The 22,897-nt window shown below is 40.5% G+C and overlaps 1 protein-coding gene across 7 annotated transcripts in view; it reads left to right on the forward strand.

The window, feature by feature from the left end:
- The window catches only part of BCAS3 (BCAS3 microtubule associated cell migration factor), a 1,370,469-nt gene that overhangs the window by 250,981 nt on the left and 1,096,591 nt on the right, over positions 1 to 22,897 (forward strand). For all 7 annotated transcript variants that reach the window (XM_073665482.1, XM_073665487.1, XM_073665488.1 and 4 more), the window contains one exon: positions 11,794 to 11,870. In XM_073665482.1, the coding sequence (XP_073521583.1) occupies positions 11,794 to 11,870 (77 nt within the window). The remainder of the gene's footprint in view (positions 1 to 11,793; positions 11,871 to 22,897) is intronic.

Here is a 22,897-nt window from a genome sequence, read left to right on the forward strand (position 1 = left end):
ACTTATTAAACCTGACGGGGCACACATGTGAAGTGAAAACCATTTCCGGTGACTACCTCTTGAAGCTCATCAAGAGAATGTCAAGAGTGTGCAAAGCAGTCATCAAAGCAAAAGGTGGCTATTTTGAAGAACCTAGAATATAAGACATATTTTCAGTTGTTTCACACTTTTTTGTTAAGTATATAATTCCACATGTGTTAATTCATAGTTTTGATGCCTTCAGTGTACAATTTTCATAGTCATGAAAATACTGAAAAATCTTTAAATGAGAAGGTGTGTCCAAACTTTTCGTCTGTACTGTGTAACGCCCCACTCCCCCACCTTCATTATCGAACAATATCAGCTCAGGGAAGGGATTGGGGGAACATATTCCTATCTATAAGAGCTCACTTAGTTGTCCATTTTTATCACAACCAGTCTGTCCATTTCCTTGTGATCCTCCTTGAGATGGTTCTACTCCTTCATTGAAGTCCAGCTGTGTTTAATTAAACTGATAGGACTTGATTTGGAAAGGCACACACCTGTCCATATAAGACCTCACAGTGCATGTCAGACCAAATGAGAATCATGAGCTCAAATGAACTGCCCAAGGAGCTCAGAGACAGAATTGTGGCAAGGCACAGATCTGGTCATGGTACAAAAGAATTTCTGCAGTACTCAAGGTTCCTAAGAGCACAGTGCACAAGTAGGGCATCCAACCCATACATCATAAAGAAGAAGTAACTTGCCACTCAATGTAGAATAAAGTTCCGTTTTTATTTTTGCATCCACTCAGTAGTTTAGTTAAACGTTTTCGGTCTTTATTCAGACCTTCATCAGAACTGAATGCTTGTGTAAAGGAACCCCCAGAGAAAAACGTGCTAGTAATTGCGACATGCGTTTCTTCTTCTTTATGTTGCAATCTTCTGCAATGTGTGAGAAGCCGGCTGGCATTTTCTTGGATGATTTTCAAAAATCGAATTGCAAATTGTTCAAATTCACTGGTACCTGTGAATTTCAAATAATTGAAATCAAATTTGAATCAATTCTATCATCTCTATTACTTATTGCATCCTTTAGTGTCATTCACAGTCATATTTTAATATTGTACATTATACGTGTTCTGTGTCAAAGTTATGTAAATGTATGTGTGCACTGAAGTTATTTCACAAACTTTTACACAACATTTATGATTACCTGTGGAGGACGTGTCTTTTATGCCTTTTCCCACTTTGTTTCAGTTCTTTTTTCTTACTCAACTGTTGAAGGTTGTTCATTATTTTCTGTGCTCAGCTTTAATATCCTGTTGTTGTTTTGTGTCTGTTATCTAATTTCCTGGAATTAAAAATCTCAAACTACAATCTGTTCCCTTATTCTTAAAATGTCTTGCTTGAATTAAATTTTTTAGATTTTGTATTCAGTATAGAAAAGTGTAGTTGACCTGATAGGATTGTGTAGAATGCTGTAGGTGGAGAATATTTCCCAGACTCCAACGAGATTTATGTAGTAATGAAGTAGAAATGGCTGATCTGGATTGCTTGCTTTCTGTCAGGGGCTACTGGTTCTAGTGGAGATCCTGCCGGTGTAGCAAGATATACTGGCAATGCTCCTTGGGACAAGATATGCAAATTTTCTTTTCTACAGATGGCACTAGAGACAGTTTTATTCCATGTGGAGAAGAGCTAATTGCATGCTTGTTTTTCACAATTTTAGTGACTGCACAGTGGTATCTCATCAGCCATGGACTATTCTCCTGCCTGTTTACATTTTTACTGTTACAGTAGATTTCGCCAACCAACTTTTGCATTTTTATTAGCATGATTATTGAAACCTACTCTCCGATCTGCTTAGGACCCCTTCAAAATTTCACAAAGATTTCCACTGTAGATGATATGTGTATTAGCCTGACTCCTTTAAAGGGAACCTGTCACCAGAAAAAAAAAAACGCTATTAACCTGAAGATATTGGGTTAATCTGCAGGTTTATAGCGTTACTAACCTGTCCGGTGACTGCAAGCAGCCAAATGTTGTCGGGAGAAAATGAGCGGGGGGTGGTGACTGAACCTGCACCGCCACCACCCCCCCATGACTGGAAGCCGAACGCTGCTGGGGGAAATGAAGTAAATTTTCTCCCAGCAGCGTTCAGCTAAGTGCGGGCCCCGTGCAGGTTAATAACGCTTTTAACCTGCGGATTAACCCCATATCTGCAGGTTAATAGCTTTTTTTCTGGTGACAGGTGTAACATCCCTGGCGGCGTGCTGGCATGGCTTACCATCTCACACCATGCAAGACCGCCAACTTACCTACCAGTCCAGGCTGTGCACTATGCTCCTCTACTTGCTGTGTGCATGTTTCTTGTCTGCTGGCTTAGGGCGGCGGCTGGCTTCCTGATTCTTAAAGTTACAGTTTGCGCAGTCCTAATGCGTCCCCAGCCTATTGCTGTGAGTCACTGGATATTTAAACCTTAGGCTTAAACTTAAACCTCCTCCACCCACTGGGAGGTGCCTGAGCAACATTTTCTTACAGTGTGTTCTGTGCAACTGTAGAAAAAGAAACACCAAGAATTTTTTTTTCCCCAAGCTGAGGTCCAGGCGATTTACACACCAGCCCAAATGGAGCTATCAGCACTCTTTCCTGCGGATCCCCCACGGTACTATGGGGATCCAAAACAAAGCCGTACGTTTGTGGAACAATGCATGCTGCATTTCAAATTCTACGCTCACTATTTTCCCACCGATCGGGTTAAAGTAGCATTTCTGATGTCCTACCTAGCGGGTGATGCCTTGAATTTGATCACCCCCATATGGGAAGCAAGGGATCCTATCATCTCTGACCTACAGGCCTTCTTGGTGGCCTTTCTTATGGTCTTCGATGACCCTGACCCTTCTGCGAATACTTCCTCTTCCAATATCCTGGAGCAGTCTAGATGGGTGACACGTGAAGTAAGCCCACCTGTTCCCTAGCCTGAAAAGGCAGCTACCCACGCAAAATCCACAGAGGATAGCAGTGTTCAGCAGACAAAGCAGAATACTTCCCTTCCCAACTCTAAGAGGCTGTCCAGACGAGCAAGACGTAGAGGAAACCGTCACGTCAGGTACTGTCCTCCCAAAGACCCCCTGTTTCCCAGCCTGTAGAGGCAGCTTCCCGCGCAGAATCCATGAAGGTTGACCATGTAGTGCCTGCTCAGGTCTGGAGATCCTGCATGGTGTTTCCTGGGGAACTGCTGAGGTACAAGGGGTGTCCAGTCCCCATACCTTCAGGACAGTCAGCAATGTCTTCTTCTTCTTCACCAGATCTGCTAGTCACTGACTCGATGTGCGCTGAAGTCTCCGAAGGAAGGGAAGTGGAGGCAATGTCCCCACACAGTCTCGACGATTGAACCAATGATCTGGCTTCAGGTACCGCCCCGCGTCGTAGACGTGTCATCTCAGAGACCAGACTGAAGATGGTCCTGAATAAAGGATCTTCCATCTCTAATAAATCTGGCAATAAGTTCATCAAGGCGGTGGCAACCCCCAGTTGTCTCTTGAATCCTCCGGGGTGCTACTTGATATTAAAAAATGGAGAGAGACTTTCCTACACTCTGTTCCTGGTACTTCGCCCATTTCATCCAGTAAGCTTGGCAAAGTGTACGTCAAGGCGGTGGTTACCCCCAAGTCTCTGCACCCCTCCAACCCGGTGGAGGATCTCCAGTTGTCCCTTGAATCCTTTGGGGTGCTACCCGATAATAACAAATGGAGAGAGACTTTCCTATGTCCTGTTCCTGGTACTTTGTCCACTTCATCTGATGCTGAGGATGGCTCGATGGGAGGAAGCATCCTAGTCACCAAGATGGTGAGACCTGTCTCGTTCCCTCTAGTGGACAGAAGAGGTAGTCTTCTTGAAGAGAAGTCTTGGGAGTTCATTGAGAAGGATCGGCCTCCAACTTCTCTGCAGAAAATCCTTGTGGGCGTAAAGGGGGGGTACTGTAACATCCCTGGCTGCATGCTGGCATGGCTTACCATCTCCCACCATGCAAGACCGCCAACTTACCTACCAGTCCAGGCTGTGCACTATGCTCCTCTACTTGCTGTGTGCATGTCTCTTGTCTGCTGGCTTAGGGCGGCAGCGCTGGAACTTCCTGATTCTTAAAGTTACAGTGTGTGCAGTCCTAATGCGTCCCCAGCCTATTGCTGTGAGTCACTGGATACTTAAACCTCCTCCACCCAGTGGGAGGTGCCTGAGCAACATTTTCTTACAGTGTGTTCTTTGCAACTGTGAGTTGCCAGGTCCTGTCCTGAATCCCATTACCTGTATTTGTGACTTCTAGTCTATTTCTGCCACCCTGGGGGCTGAGTACCCAGGCCCGTTACCTGTATCTGTGACTTCTAGTCTATTTCCGCCACCATGGGGGCTGAATGCCCAGGCTCGTTCCTGTATCTCGTTCCTGTCTGAACTGTGTCCTAGCCCGTTACCTGTTTGTCCCTATGTCCGATCCTTCCCTTTTCCTGCAGTGTCTGAACCAGTACCTAACTCCTACTCGTCTCTGTACTTCTGTTTGTGAGTTTTGTATCCACTCGCTACTTCATAGCAAGTACCTTGTGTGTGTCTGATTCTGCTTGTCCCCTTTCCCTGCCTCCGTATCTACCTCCTGTGTTCTAGCTATCTTCCTGTGTTTCCCTGTCCCTGTCTGTTCCATGTGAACAGAGCCCTGTCATGTCTGTTCGCTCCTGCGGCACTGCTCTGCTCCGCTTCCCATACGCAGCTGTGGCTCTGCTCTTTCCTGCTCCGCTTCCCGTCCGCATCTGCGGCTCTGTTCCTGTATCCCAGTCTGTACTGGTCCCTATCCAGCCTGTTTACCTACCTGCCAGTACCCGCCTGTCTGTATACCAACCGTGCCTGCCAGTACCCGCCTGTCTGTATACCAGCCGTGCCTGCCAGTACCCGCCTGTCTGCATACCAGCCGTGCCTGCCAGTACCCGCCTGTCTGCATACCAGCCAAACTTGCCCGTTCCTGCATTCCTCGGTGTGGGTCAACAGCTGTGTGACCGGGGTCTGACCTGGAGTAGCACCTGGGCCACCTCCCACGTCCCTCCTCGGACCACGGAGTCAATCAAGCCGCCGTGCATCCGTGGTCGGATCTGGCGAGGTCCCTAGCTCACGCCAAACAATCCGGGCGAGAGCGTAACAACAGGTTCCTTTAAAGTCCACTTCACAGGCAATTCTGTGAAATATGGGACAATTTGATATAATGTATACTAGATAATGCATTGCAATGCTTTTTTTGTAAATTTAATGGTCACATTTTGTTATATTTACACTAGAAAAAAAAAGTTAAAAATTAGATTACTAAGTATGATACGCCAGTTTTCTGCCATAAAGCACCTTGAAACGCCAAATCTTTTTGCGACTTTTGGTGTTTTTACATCAGTCCCGGCTAGTTCCAAAAAAGTGGATGAAATAGGGGCATCTTACTCCAACAGCGCCTTTATTAAGACTAGCATACAAAACACCATTTACTTAATGAATCTGTCAGGAAGTTTCTTTCAGCCAGTTAGAATCTCCAGAAGTGTTATGTAACTTGCTGACAACATCAGACCAACAAGGTTGTCCTCACAATAATCCTCACAGATATTACCATAACTTCAGGCTGATACCAGCAACATTAAGGCTATGTTCACACATGTGTTTTTTTCTGCTGCTAACAGGAAAACAGCTGTGTAAAAAACGCGCGTATTTGATGCATATTTGTTGCGTTTTTTGCTGCATATTTTTGACCACCCATTACTTCCTATGGGTGAAAAAACACAGCAAAAACCGCACGTGCGTTTTCTGCTGCAGAAACTCTGAAAGAAGTGACATGCTCTATTTTCCAAATACGCAAGCAAGGCAGAAAATACGCAGAAAACAAAAAGCAACGTGTGAACAGAGAATTCTGTTTTTTCATACACTTTGCTAGTACTTCTAGACGCAGCTGAAAATTTGCATAAAAATCTGCTGCAAAATATGCGGTAAAACACAAAGTGTGTGAACATAGTCTAAATAGCCGCCCGAATCTTTGGTTTTCAGAACTCTATATTTGAAACTCGTAGAACCCACTAATTTATCCTCAGTTGGCAGCTTGGACATGACTTTGTTAATGTCAGTGATGCAAGTTGTGACACATTGAGCAAAAGAGGTAGATACAGTTATGAATACAGTCAGAAAAGAGCTGTCGCTCACTCAATAAATCCACCACCACTCCTGTACTTGCAGCTTCAGTACTCCCCTTCGGCCTTTTGTTTACTGTACTGCAGTGATGATGTGTCTCTAACTGTGTGACCACTGCACCCAATCACAGAACTTGGCAATCTTATGTTGTTCACCTCTGAGGCCAGTAATTGGCTGCAGCCGTCTTATGGATAGACAGAAAACTAATACCGGTGGGTACCATTAAAATAGCGTTTTTTGTAAATCAGGGATTCATCAGGTGTCATTTTATGGCATTCACCCGCCCCTTCTAGTTTTTGTTCCATCTCTGAAAACCCTTTTAGGATTCTATCCATTCTTAGCAAATTCTAAGAGTAAGAGGGTGGATTTTGTATCTAGGAAACAGACTTTAAAAACCCATGGTAAGAGAGGAAAAATATATAGCAAAGCCTCTAAAACTGCGTATTGCTGTAGTTTTTAGACAATATACATTACGTAGGAAATTTTTGTATTTGTCTTTTTCTCCCCCTTATAGACGTTTGTATGAAAGTGAAAACGCCTTGCTCTTAATAGTGTAACCTGGTACACTTTGCCCTTTGTCAGACAGTCTTTCACCTAAAATTTCCCATAGATGTTTGCAGATTTTTTTTGTAAACATGAGAAAAACTGCAGTTCGTGCTTACAGTGGATATTTCTTTTGGAGGTTCACTGGATGCACTAGTTAAATTGTAACAAAGTCATGTTTGTAGGAACTTCATGTTAGAGTCCAGCATGGGTCAGGCCGCCTGTTTTTTTTCTTGTTTTTTATTTTGCTGACTTCAGATCTCAAATTCTACATAGATGGGAGAAAAACAGTGGTCAATGACTGTACCATAAAACAAATTCCCATTCTTTTCTGCTATGTACAGTATTTTCCATGCCTAATAAAGACTGTCCGGCAATTAAACATTACTAATGACTTATTCTCTGTACCAGACATGAATGTGGATGCTGCTTTTGTAGGAACTGTATGAAATTTATACCTCTGCTGTTTCTTTCGTACATTGTTATTTTTCAGTTTGCCCTAATGTACTGTACTTAGCATAGCTATCCAAATTAACTTTGATGCTGGTTGGCCTTATACATTAAACAGGTATCCTGGCTATATTTCAGTATGGAGACCCTGTTAAATATCATGAATGATAGGAAAGGAAAATGCATATAAAGTACTATGGCTGCTTGTACAAGCGGTGTGAATGGAAAGAAAAATTTGTAGGAGAACCGTTGTTGAACTCACCAATATGCAATTTTCCTATAGGCAAACTAAAATATTTGTATTATACGAATTGTTCCATTTCCTAGCAGGAAAATTCAGTTAGTAATCTCCCAGGCTCGCAGTGTTTATGGCAGCCTGTATTCTGTCTGTGGAATATCTGAGCTAGCCCCCAGCGAAAAGGAGGTAGAGGAAAATACTAATAATAGATATATATTAGGATATGTATATTGCAATTCCCTGACTTATTATATATATTTTTTGGACCTTTAACGCATCTGTAGCTTTGATATCCAGTTAAAATATTGCAGTAATACTAAATTAATTTTGCGGATTCTCTAGGTGCAGGTGCATTAGTAGTACTGAAATACATTATTGTTAAGCTGTAATATAATTCTTTTAGAATTTTCGCATCCAATAATTCCAAATATAGTTATTGCTCACCTAAAATAATTGGCGGAACAATGAATGGTGCAATCCCACACAAAGGCAAACCACATACAAGCACAAAAGGTTGTTAATACTTTTTTCAATTGATTGCAGTAGGAAAATGCTCTTTATATTTCAAAGGAAAAGATGTGTTAGATTTTCACTAAATTGTAATACTTTTTGAGAAAATTGCTGAAAAATTATGGCTCTACTTCTATGCAACTATTTTGGGTAAATACACCCCAAAACTGAAGACTTGCTGCAGTGACTAATAATCTGTGAGGTGTATCCTACTTCAATGTAGGATATAAAAGAACAAGGGGAATAACATAGTGGTGTTGCATAAAAAGGTAATACAATTAGTAAGGATTAAGCATATAAAATGATGTCACACTGCAAACTATGTGGGATAGTGATGGCTTGAAAAAATCAGACAGTCGGTAAATAATGACTGAAGAAAGAAAACGAGCAACCCAACCATAAAAGCCCAGAAAAAACGAGGATATACTAAAATAAAAATGTACTTTATTGAAAATTCAGGAAGGCAACAAAGGAATATACAAAGATACAGGGGTGCACACCCAAGTTTTCTAAAAGACAATATATCAAAAGGGGAGTGATGTTTATATAGTATGGTATAATGCCAATAATTGTGCAAAACCATACATAATATGAATATAAATGTATATCAATACGGCTTATGTATAAAATGCAGAAGTGCCCTATATACAATAATAATGCTGATAAGCAATCAAAAGGTAATGCTGGTTATACTCACTGAAATGGAAAAGAGTAATCTTGAGACTCCTGGGTGAGTATAGCGCCCATCCTGACGTGCATTTCGGTGATTTGTCAGGGGGGATAAATGGCACAGATATAAACGACAGTCACATATAACAAGGAAATGTAAATAACAAGAATTCCCTAAAAAGTCACCTGTCGCATGCTCCCTGAAGTGAAAACCAGGCTTGACACCAACAGGTAATAAATTCATGATCTGTAGATGAAAATATGCGAGATATGCTCACAACATATGTATGGCCATCGGACTTGGAGTGAAGGAACAGGGATGCGCCTAGAGAAGTGCAACCACCATCGCTAATAGTAGAAGCACTGTTGCCCTGTATGTCTGTGGGTATTAAAAACCCCTGGCCATGACTTCACTTCCGGTTGGAATTCTGAAAGTGGCGTGTATGGTTGGTTAATGATAGTATGGGCGTGTGGTGCGGGGCTGTGACGTCACGTCCGGTGGACACCGACGGAGTGAGGTAGATGGTTGGCACTGAGTGGCAAAGGTCAAGTTGAAAAAAGAGAACAGCCTCAGAAATGATGTCATGATGTAAACAGACATAGCGAGGGATGGCATAATAAATTCAGACAAAAGGAAAAGGAGGAAGAAAGATTTAAATGAAAAAAGTATAAACAGAGTGTGTAAGATAGGAAAGAAGAAGAATTAAATGTAAATTCGAGAAAGATAGGTGAAATTAGAATTAAAAGGACATAGATATACAGGATGTTCCTGAAAGTTGGAACAGATGACAGCAAAAAAAATGGAAAAAAAAATAATAACAAATAAAACTAAAAATAGAAATATAATAAAAAAATAAAGTAAATGGAAAAAGAATAAAAAATAAAGAATAAAGAATAAAATAAAAAGTAAAAATAAAAACAGAAATGAAAATAAAAATAATAAGTAAATAAAATTCAATTAAAATAAATACGCTAGAGATGAAAAAAAGAAAAAAAGTAAAAAAATAAATAATGGTAACACATAATTAATATTGGAAAAAAGGAGACTGCCAGTAAATACCTGGTGATGTTTGGAGTGTTCTCGAGGTCTATGATGGGCTACAAGTGATGCTAAAACCAAAAAGAGAAAATATATGTAAGATGTACATGTATCAAAAATACCTATAAGGAAAGAGAAAGGAATTGGTTAGTCATGTAAAACTGGTCACATCAAAATCACTGTTGAGGCCTCTTGGTTCCAATGTTTAGAAGGTGAAGCCTTCCTTTTTTTACGATGTTGGACCCCTCCTATATGGGAGAACCTGTTCTAGGACCTGGAATTTCAGCTGTGAAAGTCTATGGCCCATTTTGTGGAAATGTAAGGTGATGGAAAGGAAAGTCTCTCACAGTGGATGGGGGACTTGTGCTGTGAGATTCTGTCCTTAACCTGTTTTGTTGTTTCTCCGATGTAAAGTAAGCCACATGGACATTTTATGTAAAAAACGACAACCTTCTAGATTGTGAGCCCTCGCGGGCAGGGTCCTCTCTCCTCCTGTACCAGTCGGTGACTTGTCTTTGTTCAAACTATTGTACTTGTAGTTTGCTATGTATACCCCTTTTTTACATGTAAAGCGCCATGGAATTAAGGTCGCTATAATAATAAATAATAATAATAATAAACTTGGATTCACATGTAAAGAATCCCTTGATAGGGAACCCGCTGCCATTTTGAGTGTGATAGACTTTATTCCCTCTTAGGACATTGTTACATTGTAGGTACAGGGATTACACTATACCAGAGCAACATTTCAGAGAGAAACTTCAAAATCAGTTTTACCGTCCACAGTGTCATACTCTCCCTCTCTTACTTTTTCCTTTCACACTAGTCTTGTGATATATATTTTGTAATATCCTTTTATTAAAATAAAAATTGATATGCTTAAAGGTCATCAGTAGAATCAAAGCTGTCCATATGCGCATGTAGGTCATATAAAATTGTATACAATCATACCTTGATATCTGCGATCCAATGTTTTATTCCTCAGAAATCCACGTATTTCTTACTATGTAAATGAGCTATTAAGATCTTTGGGCTGGGCACAGATCTTCATGAGAATCTGCCTCCAGAGCTCTTTTTTAATGAAAGGGTAGTTACCAGGGTCAGACATGTAAGTCAGGATAGCAGACTGTCAGTCATTACATGTCTCACACTGGTAACGCCCCCTTTCATTTCAAATAAGCTCTGGAGGCTTATTCTTGGGGAGATCTATGTCTGGCCCTTAGATCTTAACAACTCATTTACATATTAATATAAATGTGGATTTCTCAGGAATAAAACATTAGATTGCAGATATCAAAGCATCATTTTATTCAGCTGCTATAACCTACATGTCCATATAGACGCCTTAGGAGAGTTGATCCTACTGACAGGTTCCCTTTAAAACTGTCTGTAATCGTAGAAGACCAAAAGGAATGTTAATTTGAATGAACAAAACAGTGTAGCATGTTACACTATTCTGTCCATTAAATTATAAAGAAATCCATTGTATTGAAATAGAAATGCATTGAAATGGATGCCGATCTGTTTGTATCTGTTTTTATGTCAAGAGCATTTTCTTAATGTTGCCAAAGAATTATTACTCCAATTATCTTTTTTTTATAAATATATTAGGGACTCAGGACGAGGTATGGATGGAGGTTATATGAATGGCTGATGGTGCACAACACAACACCATTTTTACATTTTTTTTCTCTTTTGGGTTGAGGGGAGGGTAGGGGGGTGTAATATATTATTAATGAATCTCCTGTGAAAGATTTGCTCAAATAATTCTGAAGGTTGCGGATAAATATGGTGGATTTATAGTTTAGGGAAAACAAATATTTACAATATTTAAGACTTGATTTAATTTCATGGTGCTAACATTATACGGAGATTTGAAAGACAAGTCCTACGTGTCTCCAAACATTCCCAAACAAGACTGTGTTTATTAAAAGAAAACATAAAAACTACTCACAAAGCAAAACAATAAAAAAATACTGCGTTTCAAGCTTAATTAACTTGTTACCACAATGTCTTAGTGTTATCGTGTAAAACTCTCAGAAATGTAAGCAGCTGTTGATGAATGTTTAGAGGTTTAAGCGTCCTTTGTTTAGAGCTGTGTTTGTTTGGCTTGTTGCAAATACTCTGCCATTAGAAAATGTCTTACTGCTGTTTTTTGGAATTTTTTTTCCCCCCAGGCTGCTATCCCTGTCCTGGGCCAAATATGAATCCTATCGCTCTTGGGAGTCGCTGGCTTGCTTATGCAGAAAATAAGGTAAGAGCCGTCTGGCTGATTGTAAAGTATTAGCTGTGAGTTAATGGAACCAAGTTCAAGTTGAAGTGTTTCCTTGGGACACATTGGACCTACAGATTTATAGCAACAATCACCCTACTTATTATAACTGTACATATACCCACAGTCCACTACCCAGATAAGTATGTTTCACCAGCAATATAACAAGTCACAAGAGGCTCATGGTGAGGAATAATGTTAGAGACCTCAATAAGTCAGCCATGTAATTAGAGATTATCAGTCTGTATAGAATGACATTAGGAAATACATTATTGGGCCTTTATGGTACTCAGAAAGTTGAAGTTTTGGTAGCCTAAATAAGACTACCCCTACAAATAAGTGTAATTATTAGTGACTGAGTCACACTGTAAAAATTCTGTTTTATGTGTTTATGTTTGGGTTGGGTGACAATCAGTATGACTTCCACAGACGGTAAAACCCACCTTTCTCACACCCCTGAGTGGCATTGTGCAGTGATGAATCCCCTACTTCTAGGAGACCTGTGGAAGTTCGGGTTCTGGTACCCGACCGAACGTTAGTTCAAAGTTCGGTTCGGGTACCAGAACTGAACCCGAACCCCATTGAAATCAATAGGGACCCGAACTTCGGAGCTGGCAAATCTCTTTCTCTGTGTCTCTCTCTCCTCCCCGGACTCCTGAACTGTAAAACGGACTTTCAGGAGAAGTCAATGTTTAGAGTTCAGCACCGGACACCTGGGTAAGAACCCCAAACTTTACGGTTCGGGTTCGCTCATCTCAACTGGTACCTTCTTTTTTATTTTAGAGGGTAATTAGATAAAGTTGCACTTTAAATCAGCTCTGTTCACACTGGCTCTTTTCACCTGTTATTATATGCTAGACAGAATAGTGTAATAATAAAAAAATAGCAGAAATCTAATAGATCCATTGTAAGTGACCACATGAATCTACAGATTATTTAGAGCAGTTTAGTTTCAGTCCATTGAAAATTCTTCTTACAATCTTGTATACATATTATGCAGAAAAAAACTGCACTATTGTTTTAATCATTTTGCAATACAATAATTTTAATAATACAATTTTTTTGTATCTACCTTGGCCAAAAGTGGACAGGTGATATAAACTTACTGTCTAATTGCTGCCGCAGCTCAGCCTGTACATGATGAGCCTCCCTCCTTATAGAGTAGGGTTAGTATTATTCCCAATGTGAAATCTATTTAAACCTCTTTTTACTTTTCTAAGAAAAAAATGACTATGTGTTTTCCACCTATAATAGAAGCGTCATGTGCATATAATTACGGTGACTGCATAAAGACAATTTTATATGTATGTTTTCCTCTTTATGCAGTTGTGTAAAAACCTGTGCATCTTCTACAATGGTCCCAAAACACGCTAATCGGACATTTGTTTCATGTTTCTGATTGAAGTGAAGCCAGCAGCCATTTGTGTGGGTGGTTTTCTGCCCAGACTATGATGCTTCCTGTGTTACTCAGTTAGCCTGAAGTGCATCCGAGATTTTCTCCCCATCAGTCATTCATATTTTTGGCCCATAATACAGATTCCTTTCTCTCCAAACTTCACTCAGGCAATAGCGTGAAATTTGTTTCGGTGCCACACTTGTATACATGTTTGTTCACATCTGTAATTTATTTCTCTTAAGGAATGGAGACATGCAAGAAAAACGGATATAAATGTTGTTTTTGACATCATAAACATATCATCTCACAGAGCCTGCCACACGTATACAATTGGTGGTATTGTGCAAGGGCTTAAGTGTTACACATGAGAAAAGTATGCTGCTGCCATTTACTGAAAAGCAAACCAGAAAAGTCGGGAATGAGATGGAAAAGCTTAAGCTAATTTTCGGATTGTAACATTTCAGACGCTTGGGCAACATTAACCCTGAATTTTAGCAAGTAATGATATAGGTTTTATTCTCCTGATGATCTTGTAATTTAGTGTCTCTGACAACTATGCAACAGCCAATTGCTATATTTCTTGGCTGAAAAAGAATGGATCTTAAAAGCTTTTTACACCAAAGACACAAACCATTAATAAGGTTATTATTTTTTTTTACTTACTTTTAAAATGTTTCTTTAGCCAGGCTCTAGATTGAAAAGAAATAGGCTAGAAGAGAGGTGAATAGATAGAGTGCTAATATTGTACCCTCTGCTGGCTGTAAGTACATATCCCTTACTAAACTCCCTTAAAAAAAGTGTCCACTACTTGGACAGCTCCTTGTCATCCCCCACTCTTGGCCCCAATAAAATAAAAAAGCCTATACTAATCTTCCTTTCGGGCGCCGTTCCCGCGGTGTCAACACTCACTCTCCCCGGGGCTCCCGTGCTATTGTTGTGACACGTGACGCTGGCGCCAACCAGCGCTGGCATCACTGTCCCCGCCTCCTGTCAAATTAAACAAGAAAAGGAAGTCAGAGATCAACTGCAGCCCGGACTTCCTCTTCATGTTCAGTGTCTGAAGGCAGGGACAGTGACGCCAACGCTGATTGGGCACCGGGGTCACGTGTCACAACAACCACACGAGAGCACCGGGAACGAGAGTGCTGACACCGCTGGAACTGTGCCAGTATAGGAGGTGAATATAAGCTTTCTTATTTTACGGGGGCCAAACATTTAGATCAAGAAGGGGTTGTCAAAGTAGTGGACAACCCCTTCAATGTTCTATCTAGAAAAAAAAACATGCCACAGAACACAGCACTTAGGCTATGTGCCCACGATGCAGAAATGCTTCGGATTTTTCCTGAGCGTTTCTGCATCTCCCTGGCAGAAAAAACGCATGCGGATTGTACATGCGGATTGTACATGCTTTTTTCCTGCCAGGGAAGCGTTTTTCACATGCATTTCCGCATGCAGGTTGTCAAGCGCTTTCCAAGCGATGTTAGCATCACTTGGAAAGTGCTTGACAACTTGGTCACACAATATAAATCCATGCAACCGGCATGGATTTACAGTTAGGTCCATATATATTTGGACAGAGACAACATTTTTCTAATTTTGGTTCTAGACATTACCACAATGAATTTTAAACAAAACAATTCAGATGCAGTTGAAGTTCAGACTTTCAGCTTTCATTTGAGGGTATCCACATTAAAATTGGATGAAGGGTTTAGGAGTTTCAGCTCCTTAACATGTGCCACCCTGTTTTTAAAGGGACCAAAAGTAATTGGATAGATTAAATAATTGTAAATAAAATGTTCATTTCTAGTACTTGGTTGAAAACTATTTGTTGGCAATGACTGCCTGAAGTCTTGAACTCATGGACATCACCAGACGCTGTGTTTCCTCCTTTTTGATGCTCTGCCAGGCCTTCACTGCGGTGGTTTTCAGTTGCTGTTTGTTTGTGGGCCTTTCTGTCTGAAGTTTAGTCTTTAACAAGTGAAATGCATGCTCAATTGGGTTGAGATCAGGTGCCTGACTTGGCCATTCAAGATTATTCCACTTCTTTGCTTTAATAAACTCCAGGGTTGCTTTGGCTTTATGTTTTGGGTCATTGTAGTATGAAACGACGACCAATCAGTTTGGCTGCATTTGGCTGGATCTGAGCACACAGTATGGCTCTGAATACATCAGAATTCATTCGGCTGCTTCTGTCCTGTGTCACATCATCAATAAACACTAGTGACCCAGTGCCACTCTCAGCCATGCATGCCCAAGCCATCACACTGCCTGCGCCGCGTTTTACAGATGATGTGGTATGCTTTGGATCATGAGCTGTACCATGCCTTCGCCATACTTTTCTCTTTCCATCATTCTGGTAGAGGTTGATCTTGGTTTCATCTGTCCAAAGAATGTTCTTCCAGAAATGTGCTGGCTTTTTTAGATGTTTTTTAGCAAAGTCCAGTCTAGCCTTTTTATTCTTGATGCTTATGAGTGGCTTGCACCGTGCAGTGAACCCTCTATATTTACTCTCATGCAGTCTTCTCTTTATGGTAGATTTGGATATTGATACGCCTACCTCCTGGAGAGTGTTGTTCACTTGGTTGGCTGTTGTGAAGGAGTTTCTCTTCACCATGGAGATTATTCTGCGATCATCCACCACTGTTGTCGTCTGTGGGCGCCCAGGTCTTTTTGCATTGATGAGTTCACCAGTGCTTTCTTTCTTTCTCAGGATGTACCAAACTGTAGATTTTGCCACTCCTAATATTGTAGCAATTTCTCGGATGGGTTTTTTCTGTTTTTGCAGCTTAAGGATGGCTTGTTTCACCTGCATGGAGAGCTCCTTTGACCGCATGTTTACTTCATAGCAAAACCTTCCAAATGCAAGCACCATACCTCAAATCAACTCCAGGCCTTTTATCTGCTTAATTGAGAATGACATAACGAAGGGATTGCCCACACCTGTCCATGAAATAGCCTTGGAGTCAATTATCCAATTACTTTTGATCCCTTTAAAAACAGGGTGGCACATGTTAAGGAGCTGAAACTCCTAAACCCTTCATCCAATTTTAATGTGGATACCCTCAAATGAAAGCTGAAAGTCTGAACTTCAACTGCATCTGAATTGTTTTGTTTAAAATTCATTGTGGTAATGTCTAGAAACAAAATTAGAAAAATGTGGTCTCTGACCAAATATATATGGACGTAACTGTATATAGTGTGACCAAGGTTTAGTAAAAGAATGGTAAAAAATAAAAAAAAAACATTATACTCACCTTCCGATGGCCCCTGGTCTCCTTGTCCGGTGCGTCCAGTGTGTTGGGCCGCTCGCGGTGGTCTAAAAGGACCTTCCATGACGTCATTTTGTCACATGAAGGTCCTTTTAGACTATTGCGAGCCGCCGGGAAGCCAGGACGCATCACTTTGGAGACTGGGGGCCATCAGAAGGTGAGTATACTGTGCAGTACAGACCAAAAGTTTGGACACACCTTCTCATTTAAAGATTTTTCTGTATTTTCATGACTTTGAAAATTGTACATTCACACTGAAGGCATCAAAACTATGAATTACCACATGTGGAATTATATACTTAACAAAAAAGTGTGAAACAAATGAAAATATGTCTTAGGTTCTTCAAAGTAGCCACCTTTTGCTTTGATGACTGCTTTGCACACTCTTGGCATTCTCTTGATGAGCTTCAAGAGGTAGTCACCGGAAATGGTCTTCCAACAATCTTGAAGGAGTTCCCAGAGATGCTTAGCACTTGTTGGCCTTTTTGCCTTCACTCTGCAGTCCAGCTCACCCCAAACCATCTCAATTAGGTTCAAGTCTGGTGACTGTGGAGGCCAGATCATCTGGCATAGCACCCCATCGCTCTCCTTTTTGGTCAAATAGCCCTTACACAGCCTGGAGGTGTGTTTGGGGTCATTGTCCTGTTGAAAAATAAATGAAGGTCCAACTAAATGAAAACCGGATGGAATAGCATGCCGCTGCAAGATGCTGTGGTAGCCATGCTGATTCAGTATGCCTTCAATTTTCAATAAATCCCCAACAGTGTCACCAGCAAAGCACCCCCAAACCATCACACCTCCTCCATGCTTCACTGTGGGAACCAGGCATGTAGAGTCCATGCGTTCACCTTTTCTGCGTCGCACAAATACACAGTGGTTGGAACCAAAGATCTCAAATTTGGACTCATCAGACCAAAGCACAGATTTCCACTGGTCTAATGTCCATTCCTTGTGTTCTTTAGCCCAAACAAGTCTCTTCTGCTTGTTGCCTGTCCTTAGTAGTGGTTTCCTAGAAGCTATTTTACCATGAAGGCCAGCTGCACAAAGTCTCCTCTTAACAGTTGTTGTAGAGATGTGTCTGCTGCTAGAACTCTGTGTGGCATTGACCTGGTCTCTAATCTGAGCTGCTGTTAACCTGCGATTTCTGAGGCTGGTGACTCGGATAAACTTATCCTCAGTAGCAGAGGTGACTCCTTGTCTTCCTTTCCTGGGGCGGTCCTTATGTGAGCCAGTTTCATTGTAGCGCTTGATGGTTTTTGCAACTGCACTTGGGGACACATTCAAAGTTTGCCCAATTTTTCAGACTGACTGACCTTCACTTCTTAAAGTAATGATGGCCACTCGTTTTTCTTTACTTAGCTGCTTTTTTCTTGCCGTAATACAAATTCTAACAGTCTATTCAGTAGGACTATCAGCTGTGTATCCACCTGACTTCTGCACAACACAACTGATGGTCCCAACCCCATTTATAAGGCAAGAAATCCCACTTATTAAACCTGACAGGGCACACCTGTGAAGTGAAAACCATTTCCAGTGACTACCTCTTGAAGCTCATCAAGAGAATGCCAAGAGTGTGCAAAGCAGTCATCAAAGCAAAAGGTGGCTACTTTGATGAACCTAGAATATAAGACATATTTTCATTTGTTTCACACTTTTTTGTTAAGTATGTAATTCCACATGTGTTAATTCATAGTTTTGATGCCTTCAGTGTGAATGTACAATTTTCAAAGTCATGAAAATACAGAAAAATCTTTAAATGAGAAGGTGTGTCCAAACTTTTGGTCTGTACTGTATTTTTTAATTTTAAATTCTTCTTTTTTATAGATACTATGGTACCCGGGTCTGGAGGAGAGTCTCCTCTTCTCCAGACTCGGGTACCATCCGCACATTGAATCGCTTAATATCCGCATGTGCACATATAGTCATGCGGATATTATGCAAGTCAATGATTGCGCAAAATAATTGGTAGTGCTGAGGATTTTTTCGCAATGATAATCCGCAGTGGAAATTTCCGCAGCATGTGCACAGCACATGTGGATTATCATTGGGGAACATAGCAGACCTTCTACCAAGCGTTTTTTAAGCATTTCTGCAGCGGAATTGCCGCTGCGGAAACGCTTAAAAAACGCATAGTGGGCACACAGCCTTACGGTAGATGACATAGTAAGACACCTGAGTCATTTCTACATAATAAAAAAAACACCAATGCATCATCAGAGGTTTGGTACAGCTGTAAATGGCACTGGTGACGGTGCCAAGTTGACTTTAACATAGCTTGCAAAGACCCCGGCTCAATGATGTCCAGCATGTGTTGTTTTACAGTTGCGTAAAAAACCTATGATGACATTAAATAGTAAAGTCATACCCACTGTGGTAGATCAGGACCGCTTAGTGGACCTCTATAAAAATGTCATGAGTGATTTGTGAGTCTTGCCCACAGTGGGAACCAATCAAAAGATTGGTGTCATATTAAAGGGATTGTCACAACTTGTTAAATGGGTAGAATAGCAAAATACTTGTAAAAATGAGCATTTGTGCTATTTACTTTTTATTAAACCTTCTGGCCATTCTTACGGATTTTTAATTTTATAATTTTATAGTAGTTTAGCAGAAGTGACCAGATTTCTAGGCAATGAGCGTGTGCTTGCAAGCTGTTTGCTATAGATCAATCTGCACTTCTAAAGAAAGAAGATTAGACAACCCCTTTAACTTGGGGGTGAATATTTGGCTACTGGCAGGTTACTAGTACATGAAAAGACAAAGGTGATTAAGAAAAAAAGAATACTGACTCAGTTGCTACCATACTGCATGCATATATAGCTACAGAGAGTCTCCTTCAGATGTTTCTACCACATAACATCTCAAGTGTAACATTGGAAGAAAATACAATATCTGTAATTAGTTATCAATCTTGCTGAGTTTTCAATAAAAGTTTAAAAGCGGATGCAGACTAACTTGGTGTCATGTTTAGTCGAAGTGTCAACATTTTTTTTCACAACCATATGCAACTCACATTCCTCCAAATTCCAGGGGGCTTGGGCATCAATTAGAAGTCTACTGGTATTTTACTGCCAGAACATCCTTTCTCACACCTCCCATGATGGGTTGTAGCATTCGCTCCTTTTTATCTTTCAATGTTACAATAAGTGCATATGTTGAATGAATATTGAGAGAGAGAGGCATAGAAAGAGAGAGAAGGCATATATTTATAGTCACACAGCAAAGATGCTGTGGCTGGATCGCTATAGACCCGGACACAGAAGCTTACAGGCTTGAGCTTATGAGAAATGTGTCACTTCTTGCAGTTCGTCTCAGCTTATCTGTTACTAGAGACGGATTTAGCCTAGCAGCAGGCGGTGGACAGCAAATTATAAAATGAGTCTCCGGGGGCCAGCACTTTAGAGAGTTTTATAAGGGTTGATTGAAATATCAAGAATTTAAATAAAAGTGGTTTGAAGAATTACTTTTTAAGACATTGCTTATTAAATAAAAATAAGATGTTTCGAAAGTATGATTCTTTTTTATAGTTTTTCTGCTGGATAGAAATGCCTTTAAATGTGTTTAAAATTGATATTAATATATCTTACTAATGTAGCTTCATTACGAACAGTCCACTAATACCTTTGACAAGCTGGAAGTATATTTCTTTTTTTTTTTGCCATTATTATATAAATTGAGACTCATTTTGTATTCCACTTGTCTGAGAAAACCCCATTCCTTAGCCAAAGTAGAAAAGTGAATGCCATGATGAGCCATTTGTTTTGCTTTTGCTTATGAGAAACCAGAAGCGCAACCATCAACTGTTCATTTAGTGGCTTCAATTCAGTGTCTGAAGAGATAGATAAACGGATGAAAGCATTAAAAATGTAGTTTTAAATGAAACAACTCACTTTTTAAATAGGGTGTTTTAATAAAAAAAACACAGTGGCTCAGTGTTAACTTACTGGGGCCATCAGGAACATCCACATAGAGTTTTGTTTCTCTCCTGTTTTTGCCCATTCATCAAAAGCATTGTTAAAATTAAACTATGTTTTCCCTTAAAAAAATACAAATATGATCTTTAGCAAGTAAGTTATATGAATTACTAATGTAGATGGCCTTAATGCCTGAGAGCATAAAATGATCTATTCAGATACTTCATGGAAGTCTGCCAGCCCAAACTGACAGTATAAACTTAGCGCATAGCCTTGTAATTAATATAACCCCTATAAAAATCATACCTTTAGTGTTCTAATCACTGCCTTCATTCTGCAGACACTGAAGTTTAATCAAATATAGTAATTAAGCTGATCGGTGCACCCTGGGTGTGGCCAAGAGGCTCATAGTACTGGTTCAACCACTGGTTTTGCATATCCCCACCTCAGTCTTTAGTCATTGACAGCACTGGGTTGCCCATTTTTGTCTGCAGACAGTTCTGACTCCAGACAAACCAACACTGTCTATTACCAGTGAGAGAGACAGGGGCATACAAAGTCAGTGGGCAGAACGATGCACTGAGCCTTTTGTCATCACCAAGGGTGTACCGAACATCATAATTATCATATTTGATTACATTCAGTTTCATCAGAATTAAGGCAGTGATTAGAAAACCCCAACAAGGCTATATGCTTTGTGTATACTGTCAGTGTAATTACATGTTTAGTGGGTGGACTCAACCTCCACATTTAAGAATAGGTTTATCTTCTAGATCAGGGATGTCAAACTCAAGTGCACAGAGGGCCAAAATTAAAAGCTTGGACAAAGTCTCTGGCCAACCTTCATATTTATTAAAAAATGTCTTCAATGAAGTAACTTTTTCCTTATCATCAAATATAACGATTAACTTTTTCATACGTAAACAAACTTAAAGGGGTTGTCCCACAAACAAAGTATATTTTAATTAATAGATCTTAGAATAAAATATTGGAATATTGTAATAGCCGTAAAAGGCATATAACCCAATGGCCTAATTTAAATATGTAGTAACAAAGGATAAAAAACTTGAATAATAAAGATAATAAAGTATAATGCCAACAAAAGTGCCCCCAAACACAGTATGATACTCCCGCAGTGAATTCCTCCGCTGTACCCTTCACACGCACAGTATGATGACCCTACTGTACCCCTCTCCCTCAAGCCCCCTAACAAAGAATGGTGACCCCATCACAGTATGATTCTCTAACTGTAATCTCCACACAGCCCTCCATACATTATAATGGCCTCAAAAAGTGCTCTATAGCATATAATGGGCCCCACATAGTGTTCCATACAGTATAGCTTGGCCCAGCACTGCCTTCCATACAGTATATTGGCCCAACATAGTGCTCTATGCAGTATAATGGCCACAAAAAGTGCTCCATACAGTATAATCGTCCCATATAGTGCTCCATAGGGTATAATGACCGCAAAAAAGTGCTCCATACAGTGTAATGGGCCTCACATAGTCCTCCATACAGTATAATGGGGCCCTGAACTGCCTTCCATACAGTATAATGGCCCCACATAGTGCTCCATACAGTATAATGACTACAAAAGGTGCTCCATACATTAAAATGGCCCCACATAGTGCTCCATACAGTATAATGGCCACAAAAAGTGCTCCATACAGTATAATGACCCCACATAGTGCTCTATACAGTATAATGGCCACAAAAAGTGCTCCATATAGTATAATGGCCACAAAAAGTGCCCCATACAGTAAAATGACCCAACATAGTGCTCTATACAGTATAATGGCCGTAAAAAGTGCTCCATACAGTATAATGGTCCCACATAGTGCTCCATAGAGTTTAATGGCCACAAAAAATGCTCCATACAGTGTAATGGTCCCACATAGTGCTCCATACAGTATAATGGGCCCCACATAGTGCTCCATACAGTATAATGACCTCACATAGTACTCCATACTGAATAATGGCCCCACATAGTGCTCCATACATTTTAATTGGCTCACATAGTTCTCCTTACAGTATAATGGCTTCACATAGTGTTCCATACAGTATAATGGCCCCACATAGTCCTCCATACAGTATAATGGCCCCATGTAGTGCGCCATACAGTATAATGTTGTAATGACGTAATCGTGCCCACTGTGCTGAAACGTGAGATGCAGAGAGGGAATAATGGGAGAGGGAGCATCATCTGATCCCCCTCCCCTCTCCATCATTGCTTTCAACTGTATCATGATGCTGATACAGTTGAAAGTGCAATGCCAGGAGAAAGTGCGATGTCTGGCGTTGTGAGCCAGATATACTCACCCTGCGGGCCAGATTTGGCGCACGGGCCCGAGTTTGACATATGTGTCCCAAATCAAGCCTCATTTTAAAGATTATGGGTCCAATTCATCAAAGCTTCTCATTTTGACA

Source organism: Phyllobates terribilis, unplaced genomic scaffold (assembly GCF_046119375.1).
Source record: "Phyllobates terribilis strain yellow unplaced genomic scaffold, ASM4611937v1 Scaffold_2__4_contigs__length_985480577, whole genome shotgun sequence".
Lineage (NCBI taxonomy): Eukaryota > Metazoa > Chordata > Amphibia > Anura > Dendrobatidae > Phyllobates > Phyllobates terribilis.